The following is a 14,437-nucleotide window of genomic DNA, read 5'->3' as shown; positions in this document are numbered from 1 at the left end:
CGCACTGGTACTTTTATGTCTTTAGCCGACTGAAACATTTTGATACTTTTTTTTTATTTTAAACAATTATAATAACCAAAACTCACAGATCCATACGCGATTTTAATTATTCTCATGCCGTTCTCGAGCGAAATAAAACTCTATGCAACACATCGATCAAAAGAGGCGCCATCGAACTGTGACAGCTATGCCAAACAAAATACTTTTACAAACGAAGCTCGACATTGGAGAACCCTGTATAAGTATTGATGAAAAGTTATCTGTATTTATATAAGTATGTATTTTTCTATTTATATATAAATGGAAAGTATGCACTTCCAGATCATCTTTAGCCTTACTAGTCTTTAGAAATGTGGCAAAAATTGTTGGCTCATCGTTTGAGTTTGCACGTGTTTGCGCTTTTTATCCCAGCTTTCAGCTATTTTTTCTACGAAAATTCCTTTTCGGCAATATTTGAAAAAAAGTTGGCGCAAACAAAATAGACACTTAATACGTCAGAGATATATTGCGTGTGCGTCGACTTTGCTTCTTTTTTTGAGTAAAATTTGCGATGGCGTCAAAGGGTGCAATGCATTAAAATAATACATAATTTGCACTGCTTTTCGGCAGGATTTAATACTACAATTTATAGTAAGGGTAGTTATTTAAGATGAGTGGCCGCAGTAGGCGCGTGGGTTCGATGAGCGCGCTCTGTTTCGTGTGCAAAGCCCGTTGTGGGCATGGAATATCGAATGATAGGTTAGGTTAAATGGCTGTCCTAGCTAAGGGCACACTTGGACAAATATTGAAAATTCGTCCGTTGTGGTGCCATACATGGGAGAGGAGAAAGGAGAAGGGAAGGAAGAAGGAGCCTTGGGATTAGAGACGATGATGACCATACATTTTACGACGACTCCGACGGTGGCTGATTTGCGTTCGTAGTTAGCCGCATCAAGCTACTGATGGACTTCACCAAATTTATGATATTTACACCGGTCATATCCGCAGGCGTAGCGAAAAAGTGAGAGCCCAGATGTCTAAGTCTTTGCCAGACGAGAGTAGGGCAGCTGAGAAGAAGGTGTTGAGATGATTCCACTTCATCCTCCAGATAGTTTCTGCAGAACGGACTTGAGGCAATCCCAAGTCTCACGGCATGAACACCTAACGGACGATGTCCGGCAAGGATACCCACCAAATTCAAGAGCTGGGGCTTTGTTAGCCTTAGGAGTTCCTTCGAGCGTCCCCGTTCTACCCGTGGCCAGAAGGATTTCGCGACCTTGCACCTTTGCGCATTAGCCCAGCGCTCGCTGAATTGACTCGAGGCCCATCTTTCCAGGAGCAGACCACAGGCTCTTAGGGGAACGAATTCTTTCGAGCTCCGTCTTCGAGGATTTATCTATAGGTCGCAATTTGCGGTCCAATTTATAACTAGATTCTGATAACCCTGCATCAGTTCCATCAGAGTATCTAGAAACTTGCCTCTGACAATAAATGCCACGCCATCCGCGTAGGCAATCACCTTACAGCCCCTCCCCTCCAGCTCCTCCAGCAGATCGAATGATGAAACGTTTTTTATTTTCCTTGTTCACTCCACGAGCATAGGACCTCGACAAGACTCCGCCATCGTACACGGTTCTGTGCTTTTATTGTTGCGCCGTCCCACGTGACGTCGGCATCTGCTAGTTCGCGCAACATCGATCTTTGCCAAGTGATCTTTAGCCGAACGTGACCTCTGAGCTCTTGCGGTTTCCAGTCCAGTCCCCTTCTCGTGATCGTATCTGGAGGTTTTCTAAGGGTGTGATCTATCCATAGCCACTTTCTGGGTTTAATTTGCCATAGGATGGGCTCCTCATTCGTTGATCTCCACGGCGCATATATAAGTTTATGTCTACAATAACATTATTTAATTTTAAATGTTTTGCTTTAAAAACATTTATTCGAAATCTTAAAATTTGTTAATTTTATTTAAGCTCAGTAAATTTATTAAAGTACCCAACGAAATTTACTCCTGAAAACCCCAACTCAAGTCATATATATTTTCTCATTTCGCTCTTTCCAGGTATGGCGGCTCCGCAGCTCAAGGGGGCTACGAGGCGCCCGCTTGCGTCCAGAATGCTATGGTGACAAAAGACAAGAAACCCTTTACATACACACCGGGCGGCATTGATCTCTCACAAATCAAGTCGGAACGCATGGCCAAGCGTTTAGCGCGCAACGCCCAAGCCGAGGGCGCAACTGGTGCTTCACAGCTCAACAGGCCGGTACAGCCACAGTCGCCGGGTAGTGGCAATGCTGCCTCTCAAATTGGTGCTGCCGGCATGGGTATGCCCTTCCAGGTGCTGCCACCGCCACCACCACCAGCGCCAGCTACAGCAGCGGGTAAGAAATTGAATGGCACATCGGCACCGCCACCACCACCACCACCCAGCTCCTTCTCCACATTAGCACCACCACAGAATGGCGCTGGGCCGGGTAGTGCGCCCGGTTCGCCGAACGCGCAACGCAAGTCGCCCACACCGCAACGTTTCGAACCGCCACCAATGGGATTCCGACCGGAAATCAAGATTCCGCCAAATCCAATGGCGGCTTTGCGCAAAGTACCACCACCGGTGGAGAAGAATTTCTTCTGGAAGGATGAGTATGTGCGCGATCGTTCTAAGAGTCCTATGGTGGGTGAGAATGACAGAGCTACCTCACCGAATAACGGCAATGGCGCGGCTGCCAATGTTGGCTCCGCTGCCAACGACGGTTATGGTGAGCGTGCACACGTCAGTCTGAACAGCAACAACAACAATGTGAATAACAACGATGTCAACGAAAATGTCGATGGTGAGATATGCGAGTAGAAAATGTGTGAAAACATTTTCCACGATTATTATACGGTTCAGTTCATCAGTTCATCTACACATCAACGCTTTGTATGGGTATAACTTTGGTGCTTGGTGGTTTGTGCAACGGCTAAACTTTATTTTATATACACGGCTTTATGAACACGGATTTTGGTGGCGAAAGGGTTCACAGAAGAATCACTTGACCTCAAGTCCAGAACAGCTTGACACATTTTAATATAATGAAATAACTTCTACTTCTTGGTATTGGTATATAACCGTCACTACTAAGAAATCTAGTAGTGGCAAGGCTTTTGGGAAACACTGTACAATTTATTACTAATATAAATCTCAGCTAATTGTTGGGTCTACTAACTTTTCAAATGGTGATGGCGCCGCTAACACTCACGAATCACACCCTAACTTTACGACAAAAGTAACTCTAACTGTAACCTGAAACTTTATACTTAAACTTATAGCATTTACAGACATTTAAAATTTACAATTTTTCCATGAATTCCATTAGGTTACAAAAAGCCTGCAACGACTAACCAAAAACCTGAACTGAACTATAGCAGCAACAACTCCACTCAATCTCCGCAACAACAGCAACCCACTCCAACTCAGTCCACGTACTCACCAACCTATCAATCGCTGCAGCAACAACAGCAGCCGCAATATAACAGCAATGCTACGCCCCCATTGTCGGCTTCGACTCCACCGCAACCACAGCAGCAGCAGCAATCGCCACGGCCTGAGTTCCGTAGCGTCGCCCCACCGCAATCGCCGGCTGTAAACGTCTATACACGGCAAACGGATAGTCCACGCGCTGATGCTGGCACTCAGCCGCAACGCGCCACGGAAAGTCCCTTCAGATATGGCGGACAACAGCAACAGCCACAACAGCGTGCTGCGCCAGCTATATCACCGCTGGTACAACAGCCACAGCAACAATCGCCGAAGTCCTTCACGTCGTCACCAACAGCAGCAGCAGTAACAGGAGCACAATCAGCAGCAACCAACAACTCTCCCAACTCACAGCCATCGGCACAAACTGTGCCGTGGCGCACTCAACGTACTCCAACGCAACAACAACAACAGCCACAATCATCAGTGATATACAACAATGTTTCGCCACAGCAACAGCAACCACTCACTCAACAAGCTCCAGCATATCAGGGTCCAAAGCCGGTAAGTGAAATACTATTGTACTTAAGTACATTAACGACTTTACAGAGACTTTCTCACCAAGAAAAGGTAAGCGAGCTAGGGACAGCAAGAGTCTATCCCGACCCGAATATTTTTTTTTTAGGTCTGTCACTTCTAGTCGCTGTCTTTCTCAGCCAACACAATCATTGAAATTTCTTGCGTTTGCAATCGAACAGAGCAAAGTTCCGCTAGCACGGACGATTCGAAACAAGCACACCCGCTACACCAACAAGAAGTCCGCATATTAAAACCGGCAAATGTTTGTTGAATTGTAGTTAAACCTGGATAAGCGCAAGTTAAAGATAGTTTTCCCTCAAAAAGCGCTGATGCATTAACGTGCAAGGTGGACTACTTCTAAGCTTATTATCAGGGTGGATCGCAGGTAGCATGAGGGACGTTGTCTACTTATGTAAGACAGTAGTCTGTGGGTCATTTCAAACCAACTGCATAATTAGTCCTGCTCTTTAACATCATACCGGTGCTGGTACGAGGGGTGCCTTTTATATTTCGGGATTAGAGAACAAAAACAAATTTTAATCATCGAAAATCACTTTATTGTTTTTCAAAATATTCTCCATGAAGATCTATACACTTTTGCATGCGTTTGAAGCAATTGTTTAAGCACTTTTGCCACTCTGAATGAGGTACCTCCAAAACATGCATTCTGAATGCTGCAACCGCTTCTTCAGGTGTCGAAAAACGTTGACCTCTCATTTTGTTTTTTACGTACGGGAATAAAAAGAAGTCATTCGGTGCTAAGTCAGGACTATACGGCGGATGACCCATTAATTCGATGTTTTGGGTGCTCAAAAATGCAGTTGTTTGAGCCGATGTGTGAGAGCTCGCATTGTCCTGGTGAAGAGTGATCCGTCTTTGGCGATTGGTTTTCCTAAATTCTTGGAAGACAACTGGCAAACAAATGGTTGTGTACCACCAGAGTTTACTGTTCTGCGTTGTTCTAGTGTTACGGTTGCGACATGTCCAGTTTTTTCGAAAAAACAGGCGACTATTTGCTTGGAAGTGCTTCGTGCGCGAGCAACTTTTGTTGGATTTGGCTCATCTTGAAACACCCATACAGTCGACTGCTGTTTACTTTCGGGCTCATACGCATAAATCCATGAATCATCACCTGTCACGATGTCATAGACGTGTTTCGAAGCCCCGCGATCGTATTTTTGAAGCATTTCCTTCGACCAATCGACACGAGCCTTTTTTCGAGCGATTGACAAATTGTGTGGGATCCAACACGAACAAATTTTTTTGACAGTCAAATGTTTATGCAATATTGAATATATGCTGGTCCCACTAATGCCTAAGATTGTCTCAATCTCACGATAGGTCATATGACGATCTTGCAATATCAGTTCGCGCACAGCATCAATGGTTTTCGGAACAACAACTGATTTTGGACGACCTTCACGAAATTCGTCTTGGAGTGAACTACGACCACGATTGAATTCACCATACCATCGATAAACACTGGTCCTTGATGGAGCTTCATCGCCAAAAAATGAATTAAGTTCATTCATGCAATGTTGCTGAGTTAATCCACGTCGAAAATTGTAAAAAATAATACTGTAAACAAAAAACGTTCTGAGTACATAAAAGCCAAAAAATGTCAAACTTTGCGCCCCTCGTATATAGTACCTCTAAAAATCTTTTCAACTTGGGTTAGTGTAAGAATCAATTCGGTAGTGTAAGGCAAATGAGAAACAAACTTCGATTGTTTACAGTTCCGCTACCTGAATCTTTTTGATATTCATATCAAAAATGTACTTATCAAGACAATTTAGCAAATAAGATTTTTATTAATAATTTTTTGGTAAGATTCATCGGGAAAAACACAAAACAAAAACGCCGGTAATTTAACTAAAAATACTCGTTGAAAGTAGCGAACATATAAAGTAAAATTAATAAGCCAAGCTACTCTAAAACATATACTGCGATATTTATTACAGATATATTGTAGGTAGGCATGTACATATGTATGTAGAACTCTGTATTTCCCAAATAGCAAATTTTGTGTGAGTCGGCCAATTCGAAACATGCGGAAATGTCTATTTTTATCAATGGCGCGTTGTTTAGTACGATATGCATATGTGTGTATGTATGTATGGGTGTGTATAGGCGTGTGAGCGCGAAATTCGTATTAAACAATATTTAATATTTTAGTGAAAATGTGTGTGTTTGTGTTCAGCTGTTGTAAATTCATTTGACAATAATTTCATTATTAGATAGTATTTTTGGAATCTTATTTACAACTTTTAATTAAAGCTGATGAGCTTTTTTTGCAGCTGTCGCAAATTATCGTATGAATTGCGGAGACGATTTCTCATGAATTCTCACTTAAGTACCTATATTTGTATGTGTGTGTGAAATTTACGCCATAAATAGTGTTTGCTGAGCTAATTCAGAAATTTTGTTTTCAATAACAAATACTCACCACTTGTTTATGGTACTGTTATATTTGGTTGAGTGTACAGTATTTGCGCCTCTCTTACAATTCATTTACTCTTCATCTGTTCATCTGTTTTGTTGTAAGTCTCAATTTGCTTAAAGAAATCATACCGTTGAAGGATGTTTTGTTTTTGCAGCTTTCGGGAGATTTTTTTCTGGAGGAGTTGGCGTTATTCGCGTAGTTGATTGCTTGTGCTTCAATTCGCTTTTAATTTAGAAAAGTCAGTAAAATGGAATGACGAAAATTTGTTGTTGTATTGTGAATGCGCGACAAACTAATTATATCTATTTGTGATTCATTCCATTCTTCTAATCTCTTTTCCTTGACAGTTCTAATTTAAAAATATGTTCTTGTTGCTCGAACGCTACCACCTTAAATAGAGTCGCCTTGGCCTACAACTTTGGACTTTTCTTTTTATTTTATGTACACTCATCATCATCACCATTTGACACTACAGCTCTTTGTGAGCTTTGGCGTGCTGCACACAATGTGTCATTTGCCCCCGATCCTTGATTGATTCCTTTCATGACCTTGGGTTTCCCCATGTCGTCTTCTAGTTCGTCAATCCATCTTGATCTTAGTCTGCCTCTTGCTTTCGTTGCAAATATTTTATCGTCAATGATTTTTGCTCTCCTATGAGCCCCATGAAACCACTTCAAACTTTTTCATATTGTATTTTTATTGGTTGCGATCGGCAGAGTGAAAAGTTTTTGTCTACAGTAAATTCAATTATATTTATTATTTATTTTTTTCAATAATGGGTAAACAAACTTGGATTGATGTTAGGGAACTTGTACTAAAGCTTCGCAATTTGCTCTATTATCAACAGAGGCCATAATACTGTGAAAAAAATAGTTGACAAATATAAAAAGTTCGGCAAAGTAGAAAATCGCCCAGGAGCAGGTCGTCCAAAAGTTTTAAATGAGACTGAAGTAAGGTATAGTGCGCGATGTGAAGAAAGTGCGGTCAAACTATCACAAAAAGTTTCAACTGCATCAGAGACTAGCGTAAGTACCAGCACAATACGTCGAGCGTTGCACGCAAATGGGTTACATGGTCGTCTCCCACGAAAAAAGCCGCCAATACCGACAATTAATAAAAAAAACGTCTTGATTATGCAAAAAAATACGAAAATCGGGATGTTTGTTTCTTGAATAATGTCCTGTTTAGCGATGAAAGTAAGTTCGAGGTATAAAAACCGGTTAAAGTCTGAAGAATCAAAAATAGTGAGTATGCCGACCAAAATTTGATAGCCACAGTTAAGCACGGTAGGGGTTTGGTGATGGTGTGGGGATGTATGGCAGCTCACGCAGTTGACAATTTGGTTTTTATTGAAAGTGCCATGAACAAAACAGATTATCTGAATATTTTACTAAATAATTTGCTAACCAGTGTGCAGAAATTAGACTTGCAGGGATCTTGGATCTTCCAACAAGATAATGGTCCCAAGCACACAGCAAAAATAGTAAAAGAATGGCTGCTGCATTGTACTCCTAAGACATTGGATCATCCTCCGCAGTCACCGGAATTAAATCCGGAAAAGGACAATCATCAATATAGATATGCTGAAACTCGTTATAAAGGAAGAGTGGGATAAAATTTCATCTGACGTGACAAAAAAACTAGTTGAGTCGATGCCCCGAAGACTGTCTTCCGTTATCAAAGCAAAAGGGAACTCAACAAAATACTAAATCGATATCATTTTTGTAAAATATATCTCTGTACACTTTATCTTGACGCGTAAAATATGCACTACATTTTGTTTTTGTTATAAAACTTTTGTTGTTGTAATTTATTTTTTGTGATTTTCTAGTGTTAAGTAGAGAATCAAATACTAATTTAAAAAACATGAAATTAAAATTTGATTTTTTAGGAGCTATAGGAAAGTTTTTCAAAAAAACACTCGTAAAATTCAGAAAAATGCATGCAATTTTTATTTAAATCGATAGTACAGTCCATATAGTTTAATGTTTGAAGACTATTTCATGCAAATGCGCTTCAAATGGTCCATCCGCTTAGTCCAATTTTGGCATACTCTCTCCAATGTTTCGGCCGGTATTTCACATATAAATGCTTTAATGTTGTCTCCCAATGCGTTAATTGAAGCAGGCTTGTCTGAGTAGACATGAGCTTTAACATAGTCCCACAAAAAATAATCTAAAGGCGTTATATCGCACGATTTGGGTGGCCAATTGAAAGGTCCCGAACGTGAAATAAAATGTTCACCGAACTCGCCGCTCAACAAGTCCATTGTTACGCGTGGCATGTGGCACCGTCTTGCTGAAACCACATGTCATGCAAGTCAAGCTCTTGCATTTTGAGCAAAAAAAGTTGAATATTATTTCACGATAGCGTTCACCAATCACAGTTACGTTACGATTCGTAGCATCTTTGAAGAAGTACGGTCCAATGATACCTCCGGCCCATAAACCGCACCAAACTGTGACCTTTTCTGGATACATTGGTAGCTCTTGCAATTCTTCTGGCTGATCTTCACTCCAAAATCGACAATTCTGCTTATTTACGTACCCATTGATTCAAAAATGAGCTTCGTCGCTGAACACAATTTTTCGATAAAAAAGTGGATCTTAAACTTTCTTAACAGAACACGCATTTTTATAATAAAATTCAATGATTTGCAATCGTTGTTCGTTTGTAAGACAATACACGGCTAAATTATAGACCAAACTGAAGATGTTTGACAGTGAAACAAAACACGAAACGTTCGTAAGCTGTTTAAACCAACTGTTTAAAAAGATAATAGCTAAAAAATCACCCTTTATATTGTTTTGATATATAAGACTGAAATAAAAACCATATTATAACCAAATGGTTTGTACACTTTATTTTGACGCTCACAGTAATTCTGCATTTTTTCCCCAAAACTAGAATTTTTGCCCAGAATTTGTAAAACAAATTTTGGTATGCACTTTTATAGCTGATTAAAGTTGAGTCCAATGAAATGCAACTTGCAAGTGGCTACAAAATATTTTTAATTTTTGAATTTGACAATTTCTTCAGACTATGATCTTGATGTTCTTTTAAAAATATCTTCTTTTTGAAAGTATAAAAAAAACAAAAAAAACACCAGCGTTAAAACGATTAAAAATAAATAAATAATCGCCGATACACTTCTGTTCCTCCAATTCATGTTGTGCGTCTTAATGTTGTTCCACAAATGGAGGAACCTTCTAGTTTTAAGCCGACTCCGAAAGGCAAATGGTTTTTATGAGGAGCTTTTTTCAATGATAAAACTTTGATTCAAACTTTGACTCAGCTCGCTTCGATTTACCATGAAGAGATCTGTCCCGTTATCCAACGTTAGAACGATGTCACATTCGTATCATATTTTGAACTGCTTTGTCTAATTGTCTGTTTGAAACGTGCATTAATTTTTTTGTTTTTGGTATAAAAGTACAGACATTGTCTAACAAAAACCAATATCCAATTTCAAATGTTTGTACACAAATGAGAAAAATTCCATAAACTTTTAATCCCAATTCCTCGGTGTTAAATTAAAATTTCTAGGCAAATTCACGAGATTTTTTTATATGGAGAAAGTGCGCAACACAGTAAAACAAAAATTATAAAAAAATCAACGGAATTTTTTAAAAACCTTAAACCTGCACTCAGATATAAAATTGCATACCCAAATTTTTTCTAGAAATTCTAAATAATAACCATGGAATTTGAATGACAAATTTAAGGAAGTTTTCTAATTTTTGTATGAGACTTTTTAAACTGGATTTATATGGATGGATTTATTTGATACAAAAATAATTATCATTAAAAAAATAAGAAAAATAGTCAGAACTGGTTAATTTCTAGATATTGCCATATGTATCGCCGTATCCGCAATTCCCAAAAAACAACACCAAATCGGTCAGGACGTAGGTCATGTAAAATAAAAACAATCAAACGGCATTTTGGTCTGCAAAGTGTTAGAGACAAGTCTAACTCTCTGCCGAGTCTCATGGCAATCGGTACTTCGGTATCGGAACGATCCGGTTGTACAATATATTCAGTAGAGAATTACCAATTCAGCTGCTTTCTCAAAAATTCAAGTTTATTGCTTTGTGACAATAACAACAAAAGTTGAACTAAGACTTGGTGCAAAGATTACAAAGGTTTCTTTATCATAGCCTTATTCCGGCAGAATTTGACAGAATCGCCTAATGAGTTGGCGTCACTTGTATTCACGAAAAAACCAAGATTGTGTTAGTAATATACGAAAAAAATTAACCAATGACACTTCGTTGCCGTCTAAGCAACGAGTGATTGGACGAGTGTGAGAATATGTGTTTGGGTGAGTGTGTGAATATGTGTGAAATGATCGTACAGAATTTGGCTGCCGAATCCACAAGTGACGTGGAAGCGAAAGTTCCCCTCACAATTTTCTTTTTCACCATAGCTCAGTAGCAAACCTGATAATCTATCATCCTTTTAACTAAGATCTTGCAAAAGTATTGAAAATTAAATTTTTGGCATATTGTTGAGATTTTGTGAAGAGTTAACTGAAGCACTGAGTAGCTGATATACAAGGTGGCGCAAAATTAATCATCTAGTCTTGTTTTTGAATACATTTTTTACTAAATAAAAACAAAAAACGAGATTGAGAGTTTGTTTGTCCACATAAATCCAATCACCAACTTTATGACTTTCCTGTAGCTCCAAAATTTGATCAACTTTTTAATGAATGTAAGAAACGACCGGAATGCGCGCGCTTTTGAAATACAGGGCCCGCCATTTATCGTTACGGATTTGAACTAGGTATTATTTGAAGAATGGTAACACTTAGCTGTCATCTGATTTGACAGAAAATTAGTTTTATTCTTCCGCTGAACGAAAATGTTTGTGTATACGCTGAAAGAACGCTGGGAAATATTGCGACATTACTTTGAAAATCATGGTAATGTTGCAGAATATGTACGAAAATTACGTACGGCAATGGGAAGAGGAAAAGCTTTTCGGATGAAGCTCATTTCCATCTCGGCGGGTATGTTAACAAGCAAAATTGCCGCATTTGGGGCTCAGGAAACCCGCACGCACTCAAAGAAAAGCCGATGCATTCACAACGAGTCACTGTTTGGTGCGGATTTTGGTCGAGAGGCATCATTGGTCCATTTTTCTTCGAAAATGAGCGAGGAGTGGCCGTAACCGTCAATGGAGAGCGTTACCGGGCCATGTTGAACGAATTTTTGTTCCGAGAAATTGAAGAGGAGGATATTGGTGGCATTTGGTTCCAACAAGATGGCGCTACTTGCCACACAGCGAATGCTACGATCAATCTTTTGCGCACTGTCTTCGAAGATCGCATTATCAGCCGAAATTCTGATATTGTTTGGCCGCCTCGGAGCTGCGATTTGACGCCGTTGGATTATTATCTTTGGGGTGCCGTCAAAGACCAGTGTTATGCCAACAAACCAGCAACAATTGATGCACTGAAGACCAACATACGCGATATCATAGCTAAAATACAGTCGCATACAATCGAAACTGTGTTGAAAAATTGGACCGATTGTATGGGATAGTGCATGGCTAGCCGAGGCAGCCATATGAATGAAGTTGTGTTCCATCATTAACCGGAAGGATTGTACTTCAAAATAAAAAAAACAGTTTGGAAAAATATTGAGTAGTTTCTTTTTTATAGCATTTTTAATTCCGTAAAGTTATATGGCGGACCCTTTATATTTCTTGATATTTTCTTCATCAACACTTACGTTAAAAAATCAGTAAAATAATTAATAATAATATTATTCAATCTGCTTTTTTCGAATTTCTAGACCAATGTCGGCTCCCTGTACATTGCACCATTGGCGGCCCCCGCTGAACCGCAAGCACCCGGTGTTGTGCGCCAATTTCAGCAACAACAACAGCAGCAACAACAGCGCGAATCACCAGTACGTCAAATACCGCAACAACAGGCACCACCGCAACAACAACAATCGCAGCCAATGCGCTCAACCGTACCCTGGATGAGCAGCAAACCAAAGATGAGTGAGCAACCGGAATGGGTGCGTCCAGAAGAGAATGGCAATGTGGTGCCCTCATCATTGCATCGCATCAAATCGCCACCACCACCAGCCGCAATGGCAGCACAGCAGTCACAACAGCACCCAACACATCATCAACAACAACAGCAACCAACATATCAACAACAGCAACCACAATCACAACTATATGGCTACCCAACCGAGCAGGCTAATAGTGGCTTTGCTACAGCAACGCCCACAAATTATGGTAGTCACGGCGTCGGCAACACTGGACTGCGTTTGCAAATCAACGAAAATCCCATTAGTGCGCCTACTCAACAAACTGGTCCAAGGGTGAGTAGGAAGTCCGGTTACTAGCAAATATGCATTTTTGAATTTGTAAATTTATTTACTTGGTGTATTAGGAACGCATTATACCCATACAACTGGAGCAAACACCAACCAATGCATCACAACAGCCGAACTTCAATGTTAGCTATGGTGGCGTTGTAACGGGTAAGTAACTGTGAGAGAGTCTTGCGAATAAAAAACAAAACATACAAAAGGTATCTCTTTCGCTCACCAGCACCGGGTAGCTATGTGGTGCGTTCGCCAAATCAATTTGTTGATCAAGGATACAACAACTATCCACCCTCGGCTGGCGCACAGCAACGTGGCGTGTCGCCCACCCAACAACTGAATGCACCACGCATTGTACAACAACAACAGCAATATGCAAACAACAATGCTGGTGCAGGCGCTAACCGTTCACGCATTATACCCATCGCTATGGAGAGTGGCGGTGAGGGCACACGTGGGCCGATTTCGCCATCGCCAATCGTTTTGCAAAAGTAAGTAAACAGCTGTGTAATGCGAAAAGAAAGCTTTGGAAAAGTTCACAATTTATAGTTCGTTTATTTTTTTAATTTTTTTTTCAATTCGATGAGCTCAGTTATTTCATTTTATATTTAAAGCACGAATTTACATATTTTTCCATTTTATATTTTAGAAGAGAAAAAAAACTTTATTTAAACCAGCTTACACTAACTTTGCGCTTTTTATTAACTTTTTAATTCTTTGTTTGGTATTATTTTTTTGTTTTTTTTTTTGTGTTGCCTCTGACATTGGTGATTAAGTGAACACTACAATCTGGTAGTTTACGATTGCCCACTCGAGGCGGAAATACGGTACAGAATGAATCGTCTCAGGTAGAGTGAGAGGTGTAAAAATTGTTTGTGTCACGTGTCAGTGCTGTAGTTGTATAGTTTATGTATGTGTACGTTTGGCATGAAAAAAACAAAACAAAAACAAAAACTTTCTTTAGCAGTTGAACAGTTTGATTCTGTTGATCATCATTTAACTACGACTCATAAAAATTTTCACAAAAATTAAGGAAAAAATTGAAATTAAAAAAAATGTAAATTAAGAAAAAAATATTAAAATTAAAATAAAATAAAAAATTAAAAAAAAAATGTATTGAAAAAAAAAAAATTTAATTAAAAATAAAATAAAAATAAAAAAAAAATTTAAAAAAAAATTAAAAAAAAAATTAAAAAAAAACAAACACGAAAACATCCTCATATTGTATTTAAAATACTACAAACAGTTTAATCGTTTTCGAAGTACAGTTGGTTTTGTTTATCGTTTGGCACAGTTTTCTCTAATGGGTTCTTAATATACTTTTATCAAAATATACTCAAAGAAAGTAATCGTCTCTGAATTTCAGGATTATAATACCGATACCCATCTTTAGATCTTCAATTAAACCAATAATTACATTTCCCCCCAGTCCTGAGAATTTATAGTTTCTTTTGCGATTCTAATTTTTTATTAAACCGCATAAAATGTTTCTAATTTTCAAAGCACGGCACACTAAAACACGAAAATATTAAATTCAAATAAAATTCAAATAAACAACTCATCCCCAGAAACAATTCACATCAACTAAGTAATGTGGATCTCACCACATAATATTCAACAGCAATGTAGCC

General features: G+C 39.2%; 1 protein-coding gene across 5 annotated transcripts in view; it reads left to right on the top strand.

Annotated features, from left to right (window-relative positions):
- The window catches only part of LOC128862845 (uncharacterized), a 130,417-nt gene that overhangs the window by 88,746 nt on the left and 27,234 nt on the right, over nt 1–14,437 (top strand). For 3 of the 5 annotated variants that reach the window (XM_054101620.1, XM_054101616.1, XM_054101617.1), the window contains exons 3-8: nt 2,039–2,808; nt 3,334–3,998; nt 12,258–12,800; nt 12,872–12,962; nt 13,033–13,297; nt 13,583–13,654. In XM_054101620.1, coding sequence (XP_053957595.1) covers nt 2,039–2,808; nt 3,334–3,998; nt 12,258–12,800; nt 12,872–12,962; nt 13,033–13,297; nt 13,583–13,654 — 2,406 coding nt within the window. The remainder of the gene's footprint in view (nt 1–2,038; nt 2,809–3,333; nt 3,999–12,257; nt 12,801–12,871; nt 12,963–13,032; nt 13,298–13,582; nt 13,655–14,437) is intronic. The other 2 variants (XM_054101621.1, XM_054101619.1) reach the window with 2 other exon arrangements.

The sequence above is a fragment of the Anastrepha ludens genome, chromosome 5 (genome assembly GCF_028408465.1).
Source record: "Anastrepha ludens isolate Willacy chromosome 5, idAnaLude1.1, whole genome shotgun sequence".
NCBI lineage: Eukaryota > Metazoa > Arthropoda > Insecta > Diptera > Tephritidae > Anastrepha > Anastrepha ludens.
This window is presented reverse-complemented; position numbering and strand designations above follow the sequence as displayed.